This window comes from Neodiprion pinetum, chromosome 6 (genome assembly GCF_021155775.2).
Source record: "Neodiprion pinetum isolate iyNeoPine1 chromosome 6, iyNeoPine1.2, whole genome shotgun sequence".
Lineage (NCBI taxonomy): Eukaryota > Metazoa > Arthropoda > Insecta > Hymenoptera > Diprionidae > Neodiprion > Neodiprion pinetum.
Window position 1 is genome coordinate 19649896 of NC_060237.1, and position 15344 is coordinate 19665239.

At 32.8% G+C, this 15344-nt stretch overlaps 3 protein-coding genes across 3 annotated transcripts; 2 read left to right on the forward strand and 1 right to left on the reverse strand.

Annotated features, from left to right (window-relative positions):
- The first annotated feature begins 105 nt into the window (after nt 1-105).
- LOC124221199 (calcineurin subunit B type 2) lies at nt 106-5629 on the forward strand. The gene is made up of 6 exons (XM_046630963.1): nt 106-253; nt 441-480; nt 1037-1248; nt 1412-1621; nt 2510-2606; nt 2683-5629. The coding sequence occupies exons 1-5, from the start codon at nt 251-253 to the stop codon at nt 2555-2557; spliced, it is 513 nt and encodes a 170-aa protein (XP_046486919.1). The 5' UTR covers nt 106-250; the 3' UTR covers nt 2558-2606; nt 2683-5629.
- Nucleotides 5630-5779: 150 nt separating this feature from the next.
- LOC124221194 (galactose mutarotase) lies at nt 5780-9772 on the forward strand. Its single transcript, XM_046630958.2, has 9 exons — nt 5780-6017; nt 6336-6551; nt 6652-6797; nt 6939-7166; nt 7228-7392; nt 7702-7802; nt 7915-8029; nt 8091-8309; nt 8529-9772. The coding sequence occupies exons 1-9, from the start codon at nt 5789-5791 to the stop codon at nt 8619-8621; spliced, it is 1512 nt and encodes a 503-aa protein (XP_046486914.1). The 5' UTR covers nt 5780-5788; the 3' UTR covers nt 8622-9772.
- Nab2 (Nuclear polyadenosine RNA-binding 2) lies at nt 8680-14547 on the reverse strand. Its single transcript, XM_046630947.2, has 7 exons — nt 14362-14547; nt 12214-14013; nt 11311-11464; nt 11027-11187; nt 10582-10870; nt 10204-10336; nt 8680-10063 (listed from the first exon to the last, which is right to left on the reverse strand). The coding sequence occupies exons 1-7, from the start codon at nt 14398-14400 to the stop codon at nt 9832-9834; spliced, it is 2808 nt and encodes a 935-aa protein (XP_046486903.1). The 5' UTR covers nt 14401-14547; the 3' UTR covers nt 8680-9831.
- Between the last annotated feature and the right edge of the window lie 797 nt (nt 14548-15344).

The following is a 15344-nucleotide window of genomic DNA, read 5'->3' on the forward strand; positions in this document are numbered from 1 at the left end:
ATCTCTTCCTGTATCACCCTACGAGTAATCTAGTGATATTGCGGGCACACATGCGGGCCGTGACGTCATTCTCTCGCGAGTATGGCGCCATTTTGACGACAATGCGTTGAACTAAGATCGTCACTCTGGACATGGAGAGCACGTCTTATCACGCAACTTACATGATCAATGCCGCAGTGATCATCAAGATTTGCGTTTGACATTTCCAGTAATTTTCTTGCCATATAAAGACGGGAATAGCTAATTAATCATGGTAAATATAAACAAATAGTAATCCCTCAATGTTTTCATATCGAATAATTATTCAAATGTGTTAAATTTCCTTCTATTTTTACATTCGCATGAATATCAATACGGATTCTTGCTGTGGCTGTCTGCTTCTGCTATTTTCAGCTTCTTCCAGGGAATAAGTTATTAAGATTTAATATGCATTTTTTCAGGGTAATGAAAGTTCGCTGCCAATGGAGTTATGCTCGAACTGTACGTATATATTTGAATGCTATTCATGACTTGACTAAATAAATCTCTATTATATACCAATTCACGGTTTATTCAGCAAACATGTCAACACTATATCTGTTACTTTACCTCATAAATTACTATTCTATTCTATTCATTCCAAATTCTTGTGTCCTACACTAATTTATTACCGGTTTACTTTAAAAAAAGTTAACATCATTGTATACTGTAAAATAATTTGACATGGTTAATAACTGGTATGTTTAATAATAGAGTAGGGTTTTTATTTCCTCAACTTTGATTATCAGTTACTAATCTTGCAATCCACCTCATTGACACATCTTACAAAGTATGTACAGAGAACTTTTATTCATGCAAAATAATACTCACCAAACAAAACCAGCAATAATTTATATTTTAATAATTTTTTTTGTAAATTATTGATTAATAAAACGACTTCTATGTATTGGAATAAAACATTTTTAATATTCTAGTGGATTAGTTACATTTATTTTACATTTTTGTTTTTCTGGTTTTTTCTTTTTAACCACATTTATTTCTTAAATGTGAATAACAGTTGATGCCGATGAACTAAGGAGGCTTGGTAAACGTTTTCGGAAATTGGATCTTGACAATAGCGGTGCATTGAGCATAGATGAATTTATGACGCTACCAGAACTGCAACAAAATCCTTTGGTCCAACGTGTAATTGAAATATTTGATGCCGATGGTAATGGCGAAGTAGATTTCAAGGAATTCATACAAGGTGTCTCGCAGTTTAGCGTCAAGGTATGTAAAGTTTATTATTATAACCCACAGATAGGTTCAATCGATCAATTTTCTTACGATACCTCCAAGCACATGTATGTGAAGTGTAAACATTTATTTCTTTACTATATGGATATTAGTCAACACAAGTGTTCACATACAATGCATATCTTTTTTATTTTAGGGTGACAAAGAGAGTAAATTAAGATTCGCATTTCGAATCTATGACATGGACAATGATGGGTACATAAGCAACGGTGAGTTGTTCCAAGTTTTAAAGATGATGGTTGGAAATAATTTGAAGGATACACAGCTCCAGCAAATTGTAGATAAGACAATTTTGTTCGCCGACAAAGATGAAGATGGAAAAATCAGCTTCGAGGAGTTTTGTTCGGTATGAATAACATTTTTCTTTTTGATATTGTACAAATATCAAAAATTTATTCAATCTATGCATAAAGGACCAAGTGATGAGAAACATTTAACAATAATGAAAACTGTGTCTTCTAATATAATTAGCAAGTACAAATTAATTGTTTACAAATGTAAATCTGACACAGATACTTTTTTCGGGTTCTTCGTAAACAAATTGAAATTTTATGCAATTAAAGATTGCCATCATATAATAAATCACGTATTGTGCATCTGGTACTCATAACCCCGATTGAACCCCATATCTGGTTTTTTGTATGCAACCTACGCTTACTTTTTGTTTCTTTCAAAAAATTACCCGCTATGGGGCCGTCCATTAATCACGTGAGGCTTGAAAAAGGGGGGGGGGGGGGGGGGTTGACAAAAATCACGAAATGTCACAGGGGGGGGGGGGGGGTGTAATAAGATATCACGTGTATTTATTTTTTCATTATTAACCTTTCTATCTAGACATTTTTATTATGGTCCTTAATATCAGAATAAGATAAGATTATATTTTATATTTGTACTTAGGATAATATTCTAAGATATTCTGAAAAATTTTAGATTTTTTTTAGATACTAAAAACACACGTGATGTTGGGTGGGGGGGTAGTCTTAAACCTTACCACGTATCACCAAGGGGGAGGGGGGATTGAAAAATGCTTAAAAAAAGATCACGTGATTAATGGACGGCCCCTATCTTGGAATGATTTATAATGCAAATATCGCTCACCAAGTCACATCACCCTATAAAAGCTGATACTTGACTCCCCAAATGAACTCTAGACTATCGCCTTAAATGATGCCATTCATTCTCGCTTATACAATTATTAAAAGAAAATGCCTCTGCTAATTAAAACGTTTTTCAGGTTGTTGGTAATACGGACATTCACAAGAAGATGGTTGTCGATGTCTAATGAATCAAAAATTCATATAAATAAGAAAAAGGAAGAGCATATTTAAAGCGTAAGAAATTTCATCTTTATTTGAAGAAAGAATGAAAAGAATAAGATAAATAATAAATTCGTCATAAATTATATAGGTGAACAGAAGACCATGCGGGTCCATCTTGCAACACTGCGCGATCTTGTAGCTCATCGACACAGTGTATAAGAGAATTATTTACGAGTCACATGACTATAAGAGTCTACTAATAGATTATTTATCTCTTACCTCTATTTAAATTGACAAGCTTTATTGAGGCAGGATCTCTTATTGCTATGCTCGTTCTGCGCAACTCATAAGTCGAATTAACTGAAAAATTTATTTGAATCACGTTAATATTATCGATCTTATCTATTTCTTTTCAACGTTTATATAAATGAAATAGCTGGATTTCCACGAAACTCATCAAACTATTCACATATTGAATTAAACCCCATTATTTTTTGCATATGAAAACGTTTTTACTGCGTTTAAAGTGTTGTTTTATAAATTAGCTAAGACAAAATTAGATTAATGGGTAGTTATTGTAGTTTTTGTGTCTGAATGAATCTGAAAAAGAGATAACAAATATTTACAAGTTGTCAGTCAACGCTTACATTGGATGTCTACCAATATCTTATTGACGATAAAGGCATATTTGACAGCTTCATTTCTGAAAGTTGTACTAAATTTGTATAAGCATATGAGTCAATCCAGATCGAATCACACACCTTTTAGACATTCATATTTTGACCTAAATATTTTTTTTATATATTCTGTGAATTTAAAAATTAACACACACATTTTTGTGAAAAAATTTGTGTATCATACTTGAATTTTTGTGGTCAACAAATTTTTCTTACGTTCTGAGTACGCACTCTCACTTACATGATTATATTTCGAAATGTAAAAGAATTCATTAACTCTCTAAAATATCAAATACCACTTCCAAATTTTTTCAACAAATCTAAGTGCCTCATTTTTTATCCACAGAATACATGAGAGAAAATTCAGCCAGTTGAAATTTTCAATGTGAATTTTACCTCAATGTGTTCGATTTAACCTCGATTAACTCATGCAATTTTATAATAATTCGTTCTGGTGTATAGAAAAGTTCATATTATTTCAGTTGTGTTATCAGGAATTATTCTTATTGTACTACTTGCTACAGACGTTATATTAAATCTTTAAGAGTTTTATTTATTAATTATCTTTTAGTCAAGTGCCATTCATCTTAATATTATAATTGTATAGCTGGCGTTGGACTTGACATAAGCCGGCTGAAACAGTAATCCAAACCACTATAAATCTTTAATTTGTTACCATTTCTCCCTTGTTAACGTATGTTACTGCAGGGGTTACGATTTCTTTATATTACAGAAATTGATATGCGTAAAACTATTTTTAACAATATCACAATACCACTTAATTCAAATTACACTTTTCGCTGTTACATAAATAAAGATTATAAAAACGTTAAAAAAATCGAATTTTCGGCTTGCTGAAGACAAGTTATCAGTGTTAGTTACTTATAGAAAATCAATTTAAGATTCTCACTAGCCATTTAAGTGTTCGAATTCACCGAATTCTTCTCAGAAATAAATATAACTCTGTTACATATTTGAATTACGTTGATTAAATATCGTTCATTGTCAAAAATTCTAACGTTTTTAGAAAGATAATTAATTCACTATGAAACGTGCAATAATACTATATCTTATTGTTTCTTACCCTCAGCACGCACACAATATAAAACGAATATCGCCTGTTTGGTATGCAATGCTACATAATAGTTTATCAATTTTCTTCTTACCCTCCATGAGAAAATAGGTAAATATGTATAGTTCTCGCTAGAAATCAGAAATAACGAATGCCAAAAATAAGCTAAATTAACATCACTTGAAATTTGTAGGTTGAAATTAAGCCAAGTCGTACTTAAATCGTTCAAGATATTTTAGCAAGTAATTGATGATTGTCTTTTTTACGAATAATGAACTCAGTGCAAGAAAAAAAAAATAATTAAAAACATCAATTGTAGCAAATTCATAATTTCTTCAGCATCAAAAATGATCATGCCATTTTTATATTGTAATATAAATAATCTGGCTTATCTAAAATTAAGATGACATGCCCCTTTCAATGTCCATCAATATTAAAAAATCTTCGTCATTCATTAATTAATCAGAAATTCTATGCCTAGGAGTATCTCTTTTTTTGTAAATGCTAAGCAGTCATACAATATGATTCTGTTTAATAATTACAAGTTTATCTCTTATTACCCTCACAGATAAAAACAACCATCAACTTTGGTGTAAATTCGTACTCTCAACGTTTTTCTTATAGAAATTTAACATTATCTATGAGTTGCGAGTACAAATTTACACCCAAGTTGACCATCTTTTTCAGCACCATCGTAAAATTCTAGTCTCTTGAATACCTAATAACACTGAATATCTCGCTAGGCGTAGAATCATCCAATATACATATAATTACATCATATTTTAAGTTCTCTCTCTCTCTCTCTTTTTTTTTTGAACCCTTTAAGTCCTTGTCTTATCAATGAAATTCACTCTGTCTCTCTCTCTCTCTCTCATACACACACACATACACACGCGCGCGCGCATATGTAATATATATATACATATATATGAAGTAATATATTATAAAGTAAATGTTATTCTGGCTATTTAACTATTTCCGTATCAAGTAATCATGTCAGATCATGTCTATCGATATCTCACTGAATAAATTATAATTAATGCATGTAAAAGAATCTCTCACAAATAGTACCAATCAAGTACTGTATATTAGTATCTGAAGTCTTTATCTCATTATGTCTTCACTAAAACATTTCTACACTGTGATTGAATCATTAATTTAACTCCACGTTTTAATATAATGAAATTGTTCAAAAATAAAAATCAATCTCATATTGTACATCATATGTGAGTTTTATATTTCAACTAAATCACTTGCTTCGATAACTGAATTAATTGTTCAGTTACAATGGGTAAGGTGATGCAATTGATGAATAATGCAATAAATGAAGAACCGTTACTTCTGAATTACGTATTTTTAATAAAATAAATGTCTCAGCTAGATACTGAAATGTCCAGTGATACCTTCATAAGGACTGCCATTATCCTAATTGCAAGATATCTATTATATATATATATATTATTTCATATCCACATACATTTATGTATAATTTCGGAAAATAATACATGGCAAAGGAAACAATAAAAAAGACAAACGTGGAATGGTCGACAAATATAAGTTGTTTTTTATTTTCTATTTTGACATTTTTTATAAGAAATACTTGGAACGGCTTGCTATACCAAATTTTAGTTTTTGCTAGAATTTTATGTCAGAATATTGTATTCAAAATGACTACGACCTGCAACTGCCGTGATGCTCAAATTGTCGAAGGAATATTTGGTGAAATTTACCCAGGTGAATTAACAATTAGTAATTTAAGGTTACAAATATGCATGATCAACACACTTGAAATGGTCAATTAAAAGATTTTCTTTAACAAACTTGAAATTTAACTACTGATATCACCAGCATCAATATTATTCAAGTATTACTCAAAAGTGTATTTAACAAGATTAAGATGCGTAGTTCTTTATTTACAAGGTTATTGAAGGTACGTTAAGCTCAAAGCATAAAAGTATGTTAATTAATCACGTGGATGATATTATTATAAAATATTGAATAATTCTTCCAGATTTGTTAGATCATTACAGAAATATATTTCTAAATCTTTAGGGTCCTTTCAGTCGGCGTCAGGAGATGCTGAATATGGTTCAATAAGTAAAGATGTTGGGAGTTTAGCGCCAGTGAAAATCAAGTCGTACACATTGACCAATAATAATCGCATGCAAGTTGTCCTTATTACTTGGGGAGCTACAATTGTGTCGCTAACGTGTCCAGACAAGTTTGGATCATCAGCAGACGTAGTGATGGGCTTTGATGATTTGGACAGTAAAATCAGAAGAATAAAATATTTTCCGAACATAATGATCATTAACTATAAATATTCTTCTTATATGTTTTTTGTAACATAATTTTCTTCATAATTTAGGCTACATGGATCCTAATTTGAATCTATTTTTTGGATCTGTGCTTGGTAGATGTGCCAATCGCATAAAAGATGGCATGTTTTCCATCAAGGACAGAGATTTTCAGTTATCAAAGAATGATAACAATGTGCACCATTTGCATGGAGGTGTAAGTTAATCATTGAAAATTTTCGTACAATGACTTTGTAATTGATAAGCCCTGCTAGATCATTAAGAATCGCATCATTTTTAGTGCATACATCAAACTAATTCTCTATATAATAAATTTAACATACGTACCTTTGCCTAGCTAAACGGATTTGGTCGACAAGTATGGGATGGACATATCGATGGTTGTACTGTTGTAATGACGTACCTCAGCAAAGATGGGGAGGAAGGATATCCAGGGGATGTGCTCGCAACTGTACGGTTCAAGCTGACACCTGACAATAGATTGGAAATTAGTATGCGGGCTATCACGTCCAAGTCTACAATCGTCAATATGTCACACGGATCCTACTTCAACTTGGCTGGACACGTAAGTATCATTGAGGTTTCATGATGTCTGCAAATTATTCTTCCACTTCATTTAATATCAGGCTGCTGGTGTCAAGGAGTTGAACAAGCACAGAATATCCTTAAATTGCGATCGATGGACTTTTGCTGATTATACAGACCCAGTCCCAACAGGTGCTATACGTGGAGTAGGTGGGACTGTGATGGACCTCAGGATCCCTCAAATTTTAGGAGACTGTCTGAGCAAGGTAAAATCTTCAACGTAACAAGGATTTTGTAAAATTAATTGCTCGATGAATGTAATACATCTGATTAGACTATAATTAGTTCAATTACCAAACCATTATATACGCATTCCCTTGCAGAGTAAAATAATCGAATTATTTATAAATTCTGCTTAAATTTGGGTTGTTACATGTTAGGTATAGACCGTGTCTACCATAAACATGAATTTCACCTCCTATACTTTTGCATTAGTATAATCAGAATTGCACAAATTTTCTATATACAAATTGCATAAATCATTTGACAAATATTATTTGTTACTTCGTGCACAGGTACCACCCGGAGATGGTTACGATCATAACTTTTGTGTACTACGAAGCTGGCAACCTGGAGCTTTATTTGTTGCACGGGCTCTCCACCCACCATCTGGGAGGTAACAGCATCTCTAAACGTCGCATGAGAGTAAACATCTAGGGAATTCATTAAGAAAATACCATAACTAAGTATAACAATAATTATCGACATCATTGTATATCTGTATTTAGAATACTAGAAGTATACTCTGATCAACCTGGGGTACAGTTTTATACGGGAGGCCGCCTGCCACCTCAGACGCCATCCGATATCCAATTATCGTACGATATTTGCCCACAAAAACAGGTAAGTGATAAACAAATAATGAAACAAAACTTTCACCAAAAGAACAAAAATACTTAATTAGGAACAGATTGAGAAATCTGTGGAAGCAGAGCAACTAGAGGATTGTTACGACGAAATTATTGGAGAGGGAGATGAAGATGGGGATGAAGAGACATTCAAAGATTATGAATCCCAACCACCTCCAATACTTGAGTTTATTCCTGGAAAAAAACATGCTGAGTATAGAAAGCATGGAGCATTTTGCATACAGCCACAAAACTATCCCAACGCTATAAACCATGTAATTATTAATCCATAGGCCTGAGTGTTTTAACTTCACAACACTTAGTTAAAGAAAAAAAAAATGTTTGCCGTGGTTATTTCAGTCATACCACTTTGCACTACGTGAAACTCAAAAAAACATACTTTTCGAGACATAGTAGGATTGTATTGGAAGTTTTCATTCTAGTACAGCTATCGGATCATTCTAATTGTAACATTCCAAACATTTTTTTTGCAGAAACACTTTCCATGTTCAATTCTTCGTCCAGGCCAAGTATACTATCATGATTTAATTTACAAATTTGGAGTTCAACTAGGAAACTACATGTAGATAGAAGCAGGTAATGTATACAACAAAAAAGTTTAAAGTTAAATAAAAATGGTTAATATTTACCAGCAGATATCTCGATATCTGGAGAATGAAACGTTTATTCTAATATGTACAAACTCGGCGTGTCAATGATATAATAGCTCTCTATAACAGGAGATTTATCCTATACAATTGTCAACATTATATGTACCTGAATTAATGAATACTATTTTTTAGAATTACTAGTGTGAATGTTATATAACTATACATATGTACAAGTTCGCTCTAATCCACTATCACGAAAGATACTTCAGCAATGAATATTATATATAGTAGTAACGGTTTTTTCCAATAGGCAGAAACAGATTCAAGAATGAATTGAATTATGCATTATTACAACATTCAACTCAAATTTGTATATATCTGAAACTACTCGAAATTTTATTGCATTCCTCACAAACATTCTAATCGTTTTTCTACATATCTAATCAGGGCGGGACATATTTTGTTATGGTAGTCCGATAATTATACTCTAATGCCAATGTATTAAATATATTCAAAAGTAATTGAACATTATGTGGGTTAAAAGGTTCACCTCATCAAGTTCCATAATTTACTTTTCACAGTCTATCAATGAAGTTTTTTATTCATCCAAGTATGTTATATATGATACAATATAAATATGAAATAACTTCATTCGATTGAATATCATATTTCTACGGAACTTTCACAGTAACAATCATTTGCTTGACGAAATGTGCAAATACCAATAAATCACTATTTTTTCAGAAAATCACAACTACCCGTACATGGAGTTTTTTCTGGGTAAAGATAGTGGCATAATATATATATTTTCCAGTGGCTCATGAATATACCTGACCACGCAGATCCCAATTACAATTTTAAATACTGTCATCTTACGTTAAAAAGTAAACATCAATAAGTACAATATACAATATTCTGAATTCATATTTTAAAACAGAAAAAAGGCTAATGGAAATATCTGGGCAAAATATTAGGTATTAAGATTTGAAATAGTTTAAAACATTTTAATCGTCTATTTTTAGCCAGTGAGGATTGGTAATTTGTTTTTTGCACCATTATAGTCAATTGATGTAATTTTCAAGTTGTAAGGGAGTAAATAGAGACTTATTAAAATCCGCACAGCTCTGTGATCGATTATTCAATTTAATGTAATGCAGCAATTTGAAAGAATTACCCTATAAATAACTTATTCGTGTTTACGCCATGTGAACTTAGCTCTGTGAGTAATACCTTCAACATGCTGTATTTGAGGCAATGGATGTGTATAGGTGCACGCAGGATTCGTGCAATACGGATGATATTTGCATTGTCGCGGTGGATGAGTGTAGACGCATCCTAATTTTGTACAAGACAATCCAAACTTGCATTTTGGATGCTTGTACAAACATTTATCGCCAAATTTGCAAGCAGGAAATGCACTGCAAAGTGAATGACATATTACAGTGTAATCCTTATTTCACAAAGGAAGCATCGAAGTATTCGTTAAATATAAATAACAATCTTGCCAAGAATTTATATTTAAAAAAAAAGGTTGGACAAAAATTATAAGTATATCTACCTGCATAGAATAGTTGGATGGTAATATGTGCATTTGATCCCCAAAGTGCAATTTGGCCAATACCGACACTTTTCTTTAGATTTGTCGATTGTATTTGATTTCGAAGGGTCAGCAGCTACGTGTTTGTTCAGAGCTGAAATTCAAGTATTATCAACAATTGTTTATTGTTCTTAAAAGTCGAAACTGTGCTTTCAGCCACTGCACTCAATACCTGATAATAACTATGGAATCTGTGACCCTTATTTTATCTACAAGCTAATCACATAATGATAATCGATGTACAAATGAATGAAAAGGTTTTTAGTAATCAATAATCTGAGTATCAAACTAAATACAAATTGCTGACAACTGCACTCGTTTTATCATAAATATACGTACACTTGACAGGTACTTGTAGAGCACTACTGGATTTTGCATCAAGAGGACTAGAAGATCTCGATCTTGTGTACACAATAGGACTCAACTTTCTTTTTTTCCTTGATAAACTCTCTTCAAGTTCAGCATTATTATCGTTATGATTTTCACCGATTTCTTCAGTTTGTGTCTTGTCTTTATCACTATAAACAGATTCCACGTGTGTTGATTGAAAACCATTTGCAGCTGTTTTGCTTTCTGTATATTCTTCGGGACTCTCATTGGTAAGTATAAAATCATCGTCTTCATCAAGCTTAAAGAGAATGAGAAGAGAATGAGAGAATAGGGTTTCGGTTGTTTTGATTGCCTAATAGATACTCAACTACATTCAATTAATTGATTACTTGTAATTAGACGTATTTCATTAATTCATAGGCGTTTCTGTTCCATTTCCGATGGAACCAATTACCTCCATCTCCAGACGTTCATCCTCATCTGAAGCACCCTTTTCTTTTGACACATTGTTGTTGTACCCATTTAACGTGACCAAGAATTTTTGAGAATCATTACTTCTTTGGAACAAAGACATTACTACGCCCATGTGTTCATCCGTCACTGGCTGTGGCACATCTAATTATGTATGGTAAAGTGAACATGTTATATTATCCATGTAACTTTAGTATTATTTCATTATAGTTGATTTCCTAATTCTGGAGAAAAATGAATAGTTGATTGTTTGATCAATTTACTTACAAGGTTCTGGGTTGTCGATATCAGATTCACCAGTAGTTAATTCAACTTGAATTTTTTCCATGACAAGTCTTTTGCTAGAGTTCAAGCGCACAGACAAATTTTGGCCCTCTCGCATTCCACTTGCTATCGGACGTTTTGCTGCCGTTATTTTCTCCTGTTAAGACATAATTATTTTTTGTAACTTTATTTATCGGAACCTCAAAGCACACTATAGTGTTAATGTCATTAGGTTTGATAAGCATGAAATTGTCAAAATTTGCATCATAAATTCTGATTGAAGTAATTAGACATACAATGAAAAACTTGAAGAGTTTTACAGATTTTATTGCTACATGCGATCTAAAGATTAGGAAGAGATGGAGTTTTTTTCGTTGGAGTGTCGTTAGACTTTATAATGTGTCACGTTGTTTCAAAACATAAAATATGGGCAGTGCAATGTTATTTACCTATAAGATTCTGTGTGAACGTTGCGTTGATCTTTCGAGATAAATACATATTTTATGATAGTAACTAGTCAGTGTTTATTCGAATTACCATATTAACTCTTACAAGGACTATGATAAGTGAGAAAAACAACAACTTTGGCTTACATTATTTATTTTTAAGTTACAATTATTAGTTTTATAAGTGATTAAATAATTTAGATCCGTTCCATACAAATAGATTTGGAATTCGTTTAACTTCTACCAGTTTATCTAATTCTAGAAAGTACATAACAAAATCGTAAAATTTATAAATAATGATAACACATAAAATGAGTGCAATTTTTTCATTGAAATTACAACTCATTAAATATGCGGAGTGCTTGTAAAAATAATGTCAGATTATTTAAAATTTCCTTGGATCATTTAAATCACTGATGATCGCTCAGTCAACAATCTATTTTCTATTATTAATACTTACCATTAAAACTGGTTCGGGATTCTTTCGTGTAACAACTGACTGGTTGGCCTCCGCAACAGCTCTTAGTAACAAAGATTGCGTTGCCCGCCTTTGAAGCGGTGGTAGTGGCTTCAATGGTCTGGGTGTGACAATCACTTTACTTGCAATTTTACCATCCTCTATATCTCTTTCATCATCATCGTCATCACTCTTAAGTTCTTTACCAACTGTTCCAACTGTTTGACCATCTTTCATTATTTTAGGTCGTTTTCTATCACTGTTTTCAATCGCAGTCCTCTTGACGGCTATTATTCTTGATTTTATTGGCCCAACAGGGGCCACTGACTCAGTATCATCATCTGTATCATCATCAGTGCGTAAATTCAGGCAATCCTCATCCTCGCTGCTCGGCAATACTTTGTTTGACAGATTGAAGCGTCTTTTCACATCAGGTAACTTGAAAATACTTCTCACTGGACCAAGACGGTTTTTTACACTCAGATTTGAGTTTGAAACTAATCTCTCCTTTTCTCCAAACTTGGCATTTCTCTGTTCATCTAATAAATCTTTTCTCCTGTTCAATGAACTCTCTCGAATCTTGATGCTGTTTCCAGATCCTAGTCTATCTTTGATCGAATTTGACAACTTGTCGACATTCTTTACTCCCCGATTTAAACAAGATTTATCCTTCAATTCTAAACTCTTGCTCGACCTATCATCCCTGACATTTCCCAGACGGCTTTTGATATCAACAATTTTATCAGAATCATGATTTCTGGATTCGAAGTCATGGTTTTTACCAATATTTCTTCGAAGGTAATCTTCACTTCTGGTATTTCTACCACTGGAAAAGTCACTTCTTCTGCTTCCTTCAAATTCGTGCCTATCAGCACCTCTCACAGGTTGCCTATACCGACTCTCAAAGCTTGGTCTATTCTTATGATTTTCAAATTTATTTTTCGACATTGGAAATTCAAGTCGATTTTTCACAGTAACTACCGAAGTTATTCTTGGCTTATTCACACTAGACTTCACTTTCTTTCGACTATCATCATCGGATGCTCTGTCATTTTCATCTTTTTCTAAAGGTTTTGCAGCTACACTACTGGTCAGTTCAAGTTTGTTAGTTACACTGTCAACAGAATTTTTTCTAAAATTTTTTGACGATATTTCAGATATTTTGACATCGATTTGCGCCTCAATCGAGGACTTTGAGACATGCTCTACCGGAGTGAATGGTTTAAAAAGTTGAATACTTTTATCATGATTCACTCTTGTTGTTCCTTTTATTAAAGTAGGCGAATCACCGTCTTTTTGTTCATGAGAAGAATCGATAATTTGTACGTTTAATGAGCTTCCCAATTTACTTTCTGAAGCAATTTTTTTGAGTGAGTTTGGCGAATCTTGTGTGACGTCTGAGTGCAAGGTTTGATCAATGACACTAGGTTTCATAGATTTCTCAACTTTTTTTTGCAACTTTGTCACTTTAGATATTTTATCTATGGTGTCCGTAGTTTGATCTTCCAAAAATGGTGTGGGGCATGATTTCTTCTTTTTTCGCTCTTCTTCCTGCTTAACGATTACAGTTGGTACCAAATCTCGTGAGGATTTTTTTTTTGCAACTGTTACTTTTTGCAGCTTCTTCAATACTTGATCATGAAGCCAGTCTACAAACGGTAAGGTATTTTCTTCCAAGAATAGACATAGGTCCTCGTACATCTGTTGGCGGGTCTTCTTGTTCACGACCATAACTAAGATATAATCAGGTAGTTCCTCATCATATCGTACCCCAAGTTCCAGAAGCTTGGCACGAATAGCGCTCTAAACATCGGTAATTGTCTTATTAATTTATGAACATAAATGTGAAATATTTTCATACAATATAATACATTACAATATAAAACAATACAATACAATATAATACGAGTTTTTAAACGAAAGAACGTAAGTTATAGAGCTGTAATACACATATTTGAAAGTGTAGAAATTTTTTGATGGATAATCATAGTGTGTTTATCAATAATAAATCATTTTTTAGACAGTATAAATTGTCTTCAATATTAAATGTTTACTATTGTAATATAGTATAGTATTGTAATGATAAACAAATTACATATAGTCGTGTATATTTGGTTCACAATTTTAGGTAAGAAAGGTAATTTCACTTACTCTCAATTGATTCGTGACTTCGATTCCGCGTATGTCCATACTTGAATACTTTCGTTCGATAGCCGGCACAGAGATTGTATAAAATCAGCAATTACTGTTTCAACATTTGTTCCAGACAAATGATACATAAAATAACATCGTCTCTGACATATTGGTTGGGTTAAACCATGGGTTTAACACATTACATAGACCGATTTTTCGGTAGACGATATCTGACCCTGACGGCATGCAGCCAATCACGTAAGAGCTAGAGCATATGCTACTGGAGGTAGCCTCGCGTCTACAGAAAGTGTGGCGGAGGAGTGAGATGGAGCACTTTTATGCCGTGCAACCTGGTCGGCCGATACGTTTCCTCTCAGCCAATCAAATGCAGAGTGAGAGAGACGGAGAATCCAGCGTAAGGACAACCACTCGGCCAAACCTAATCGATGCATCGATTGTCTTGTAATTGTTTAAAAGAGTGTATGTGAAAATAAGGTTCGATAATTTCCGTATGTAATCTTAATAGTGAAAAAGTTTTATGATAATCTATAGTTTAAATCAAAATATCTTTCAAAGTTAGATAAAAATATTAATTTATTTTTCATTAATTACATTAAATAATAATCCAAACGTTAGACACATAAATCGATATTGCTTTTGGAACGAAGTTCCTTTTTTATATGACATTCGAAAATGACTTGTCAGTGAATCCAAGAATTCCATCATATCTGCATGTGAGTGCTGAAGTCCCTGGTACCTGGTCTACACGCTTAACTCTGTCGACTAAACAACAAGCTTACTTTGTTGCATCTACACGCTGTACTTAAATATCGATAGATATCGGAATAATCGACTCCGAGAAGAAAAGGGTTTAATCATTATCGAAAACCTTCCTTTTCTTTCAGCCGTCGTTCATTATTGCAGATTTAAAAATTGATTTAAAGTGATACATAGAAGCATAACACCGCACCATGCACCTATTTCTTATACATCATGAGTGA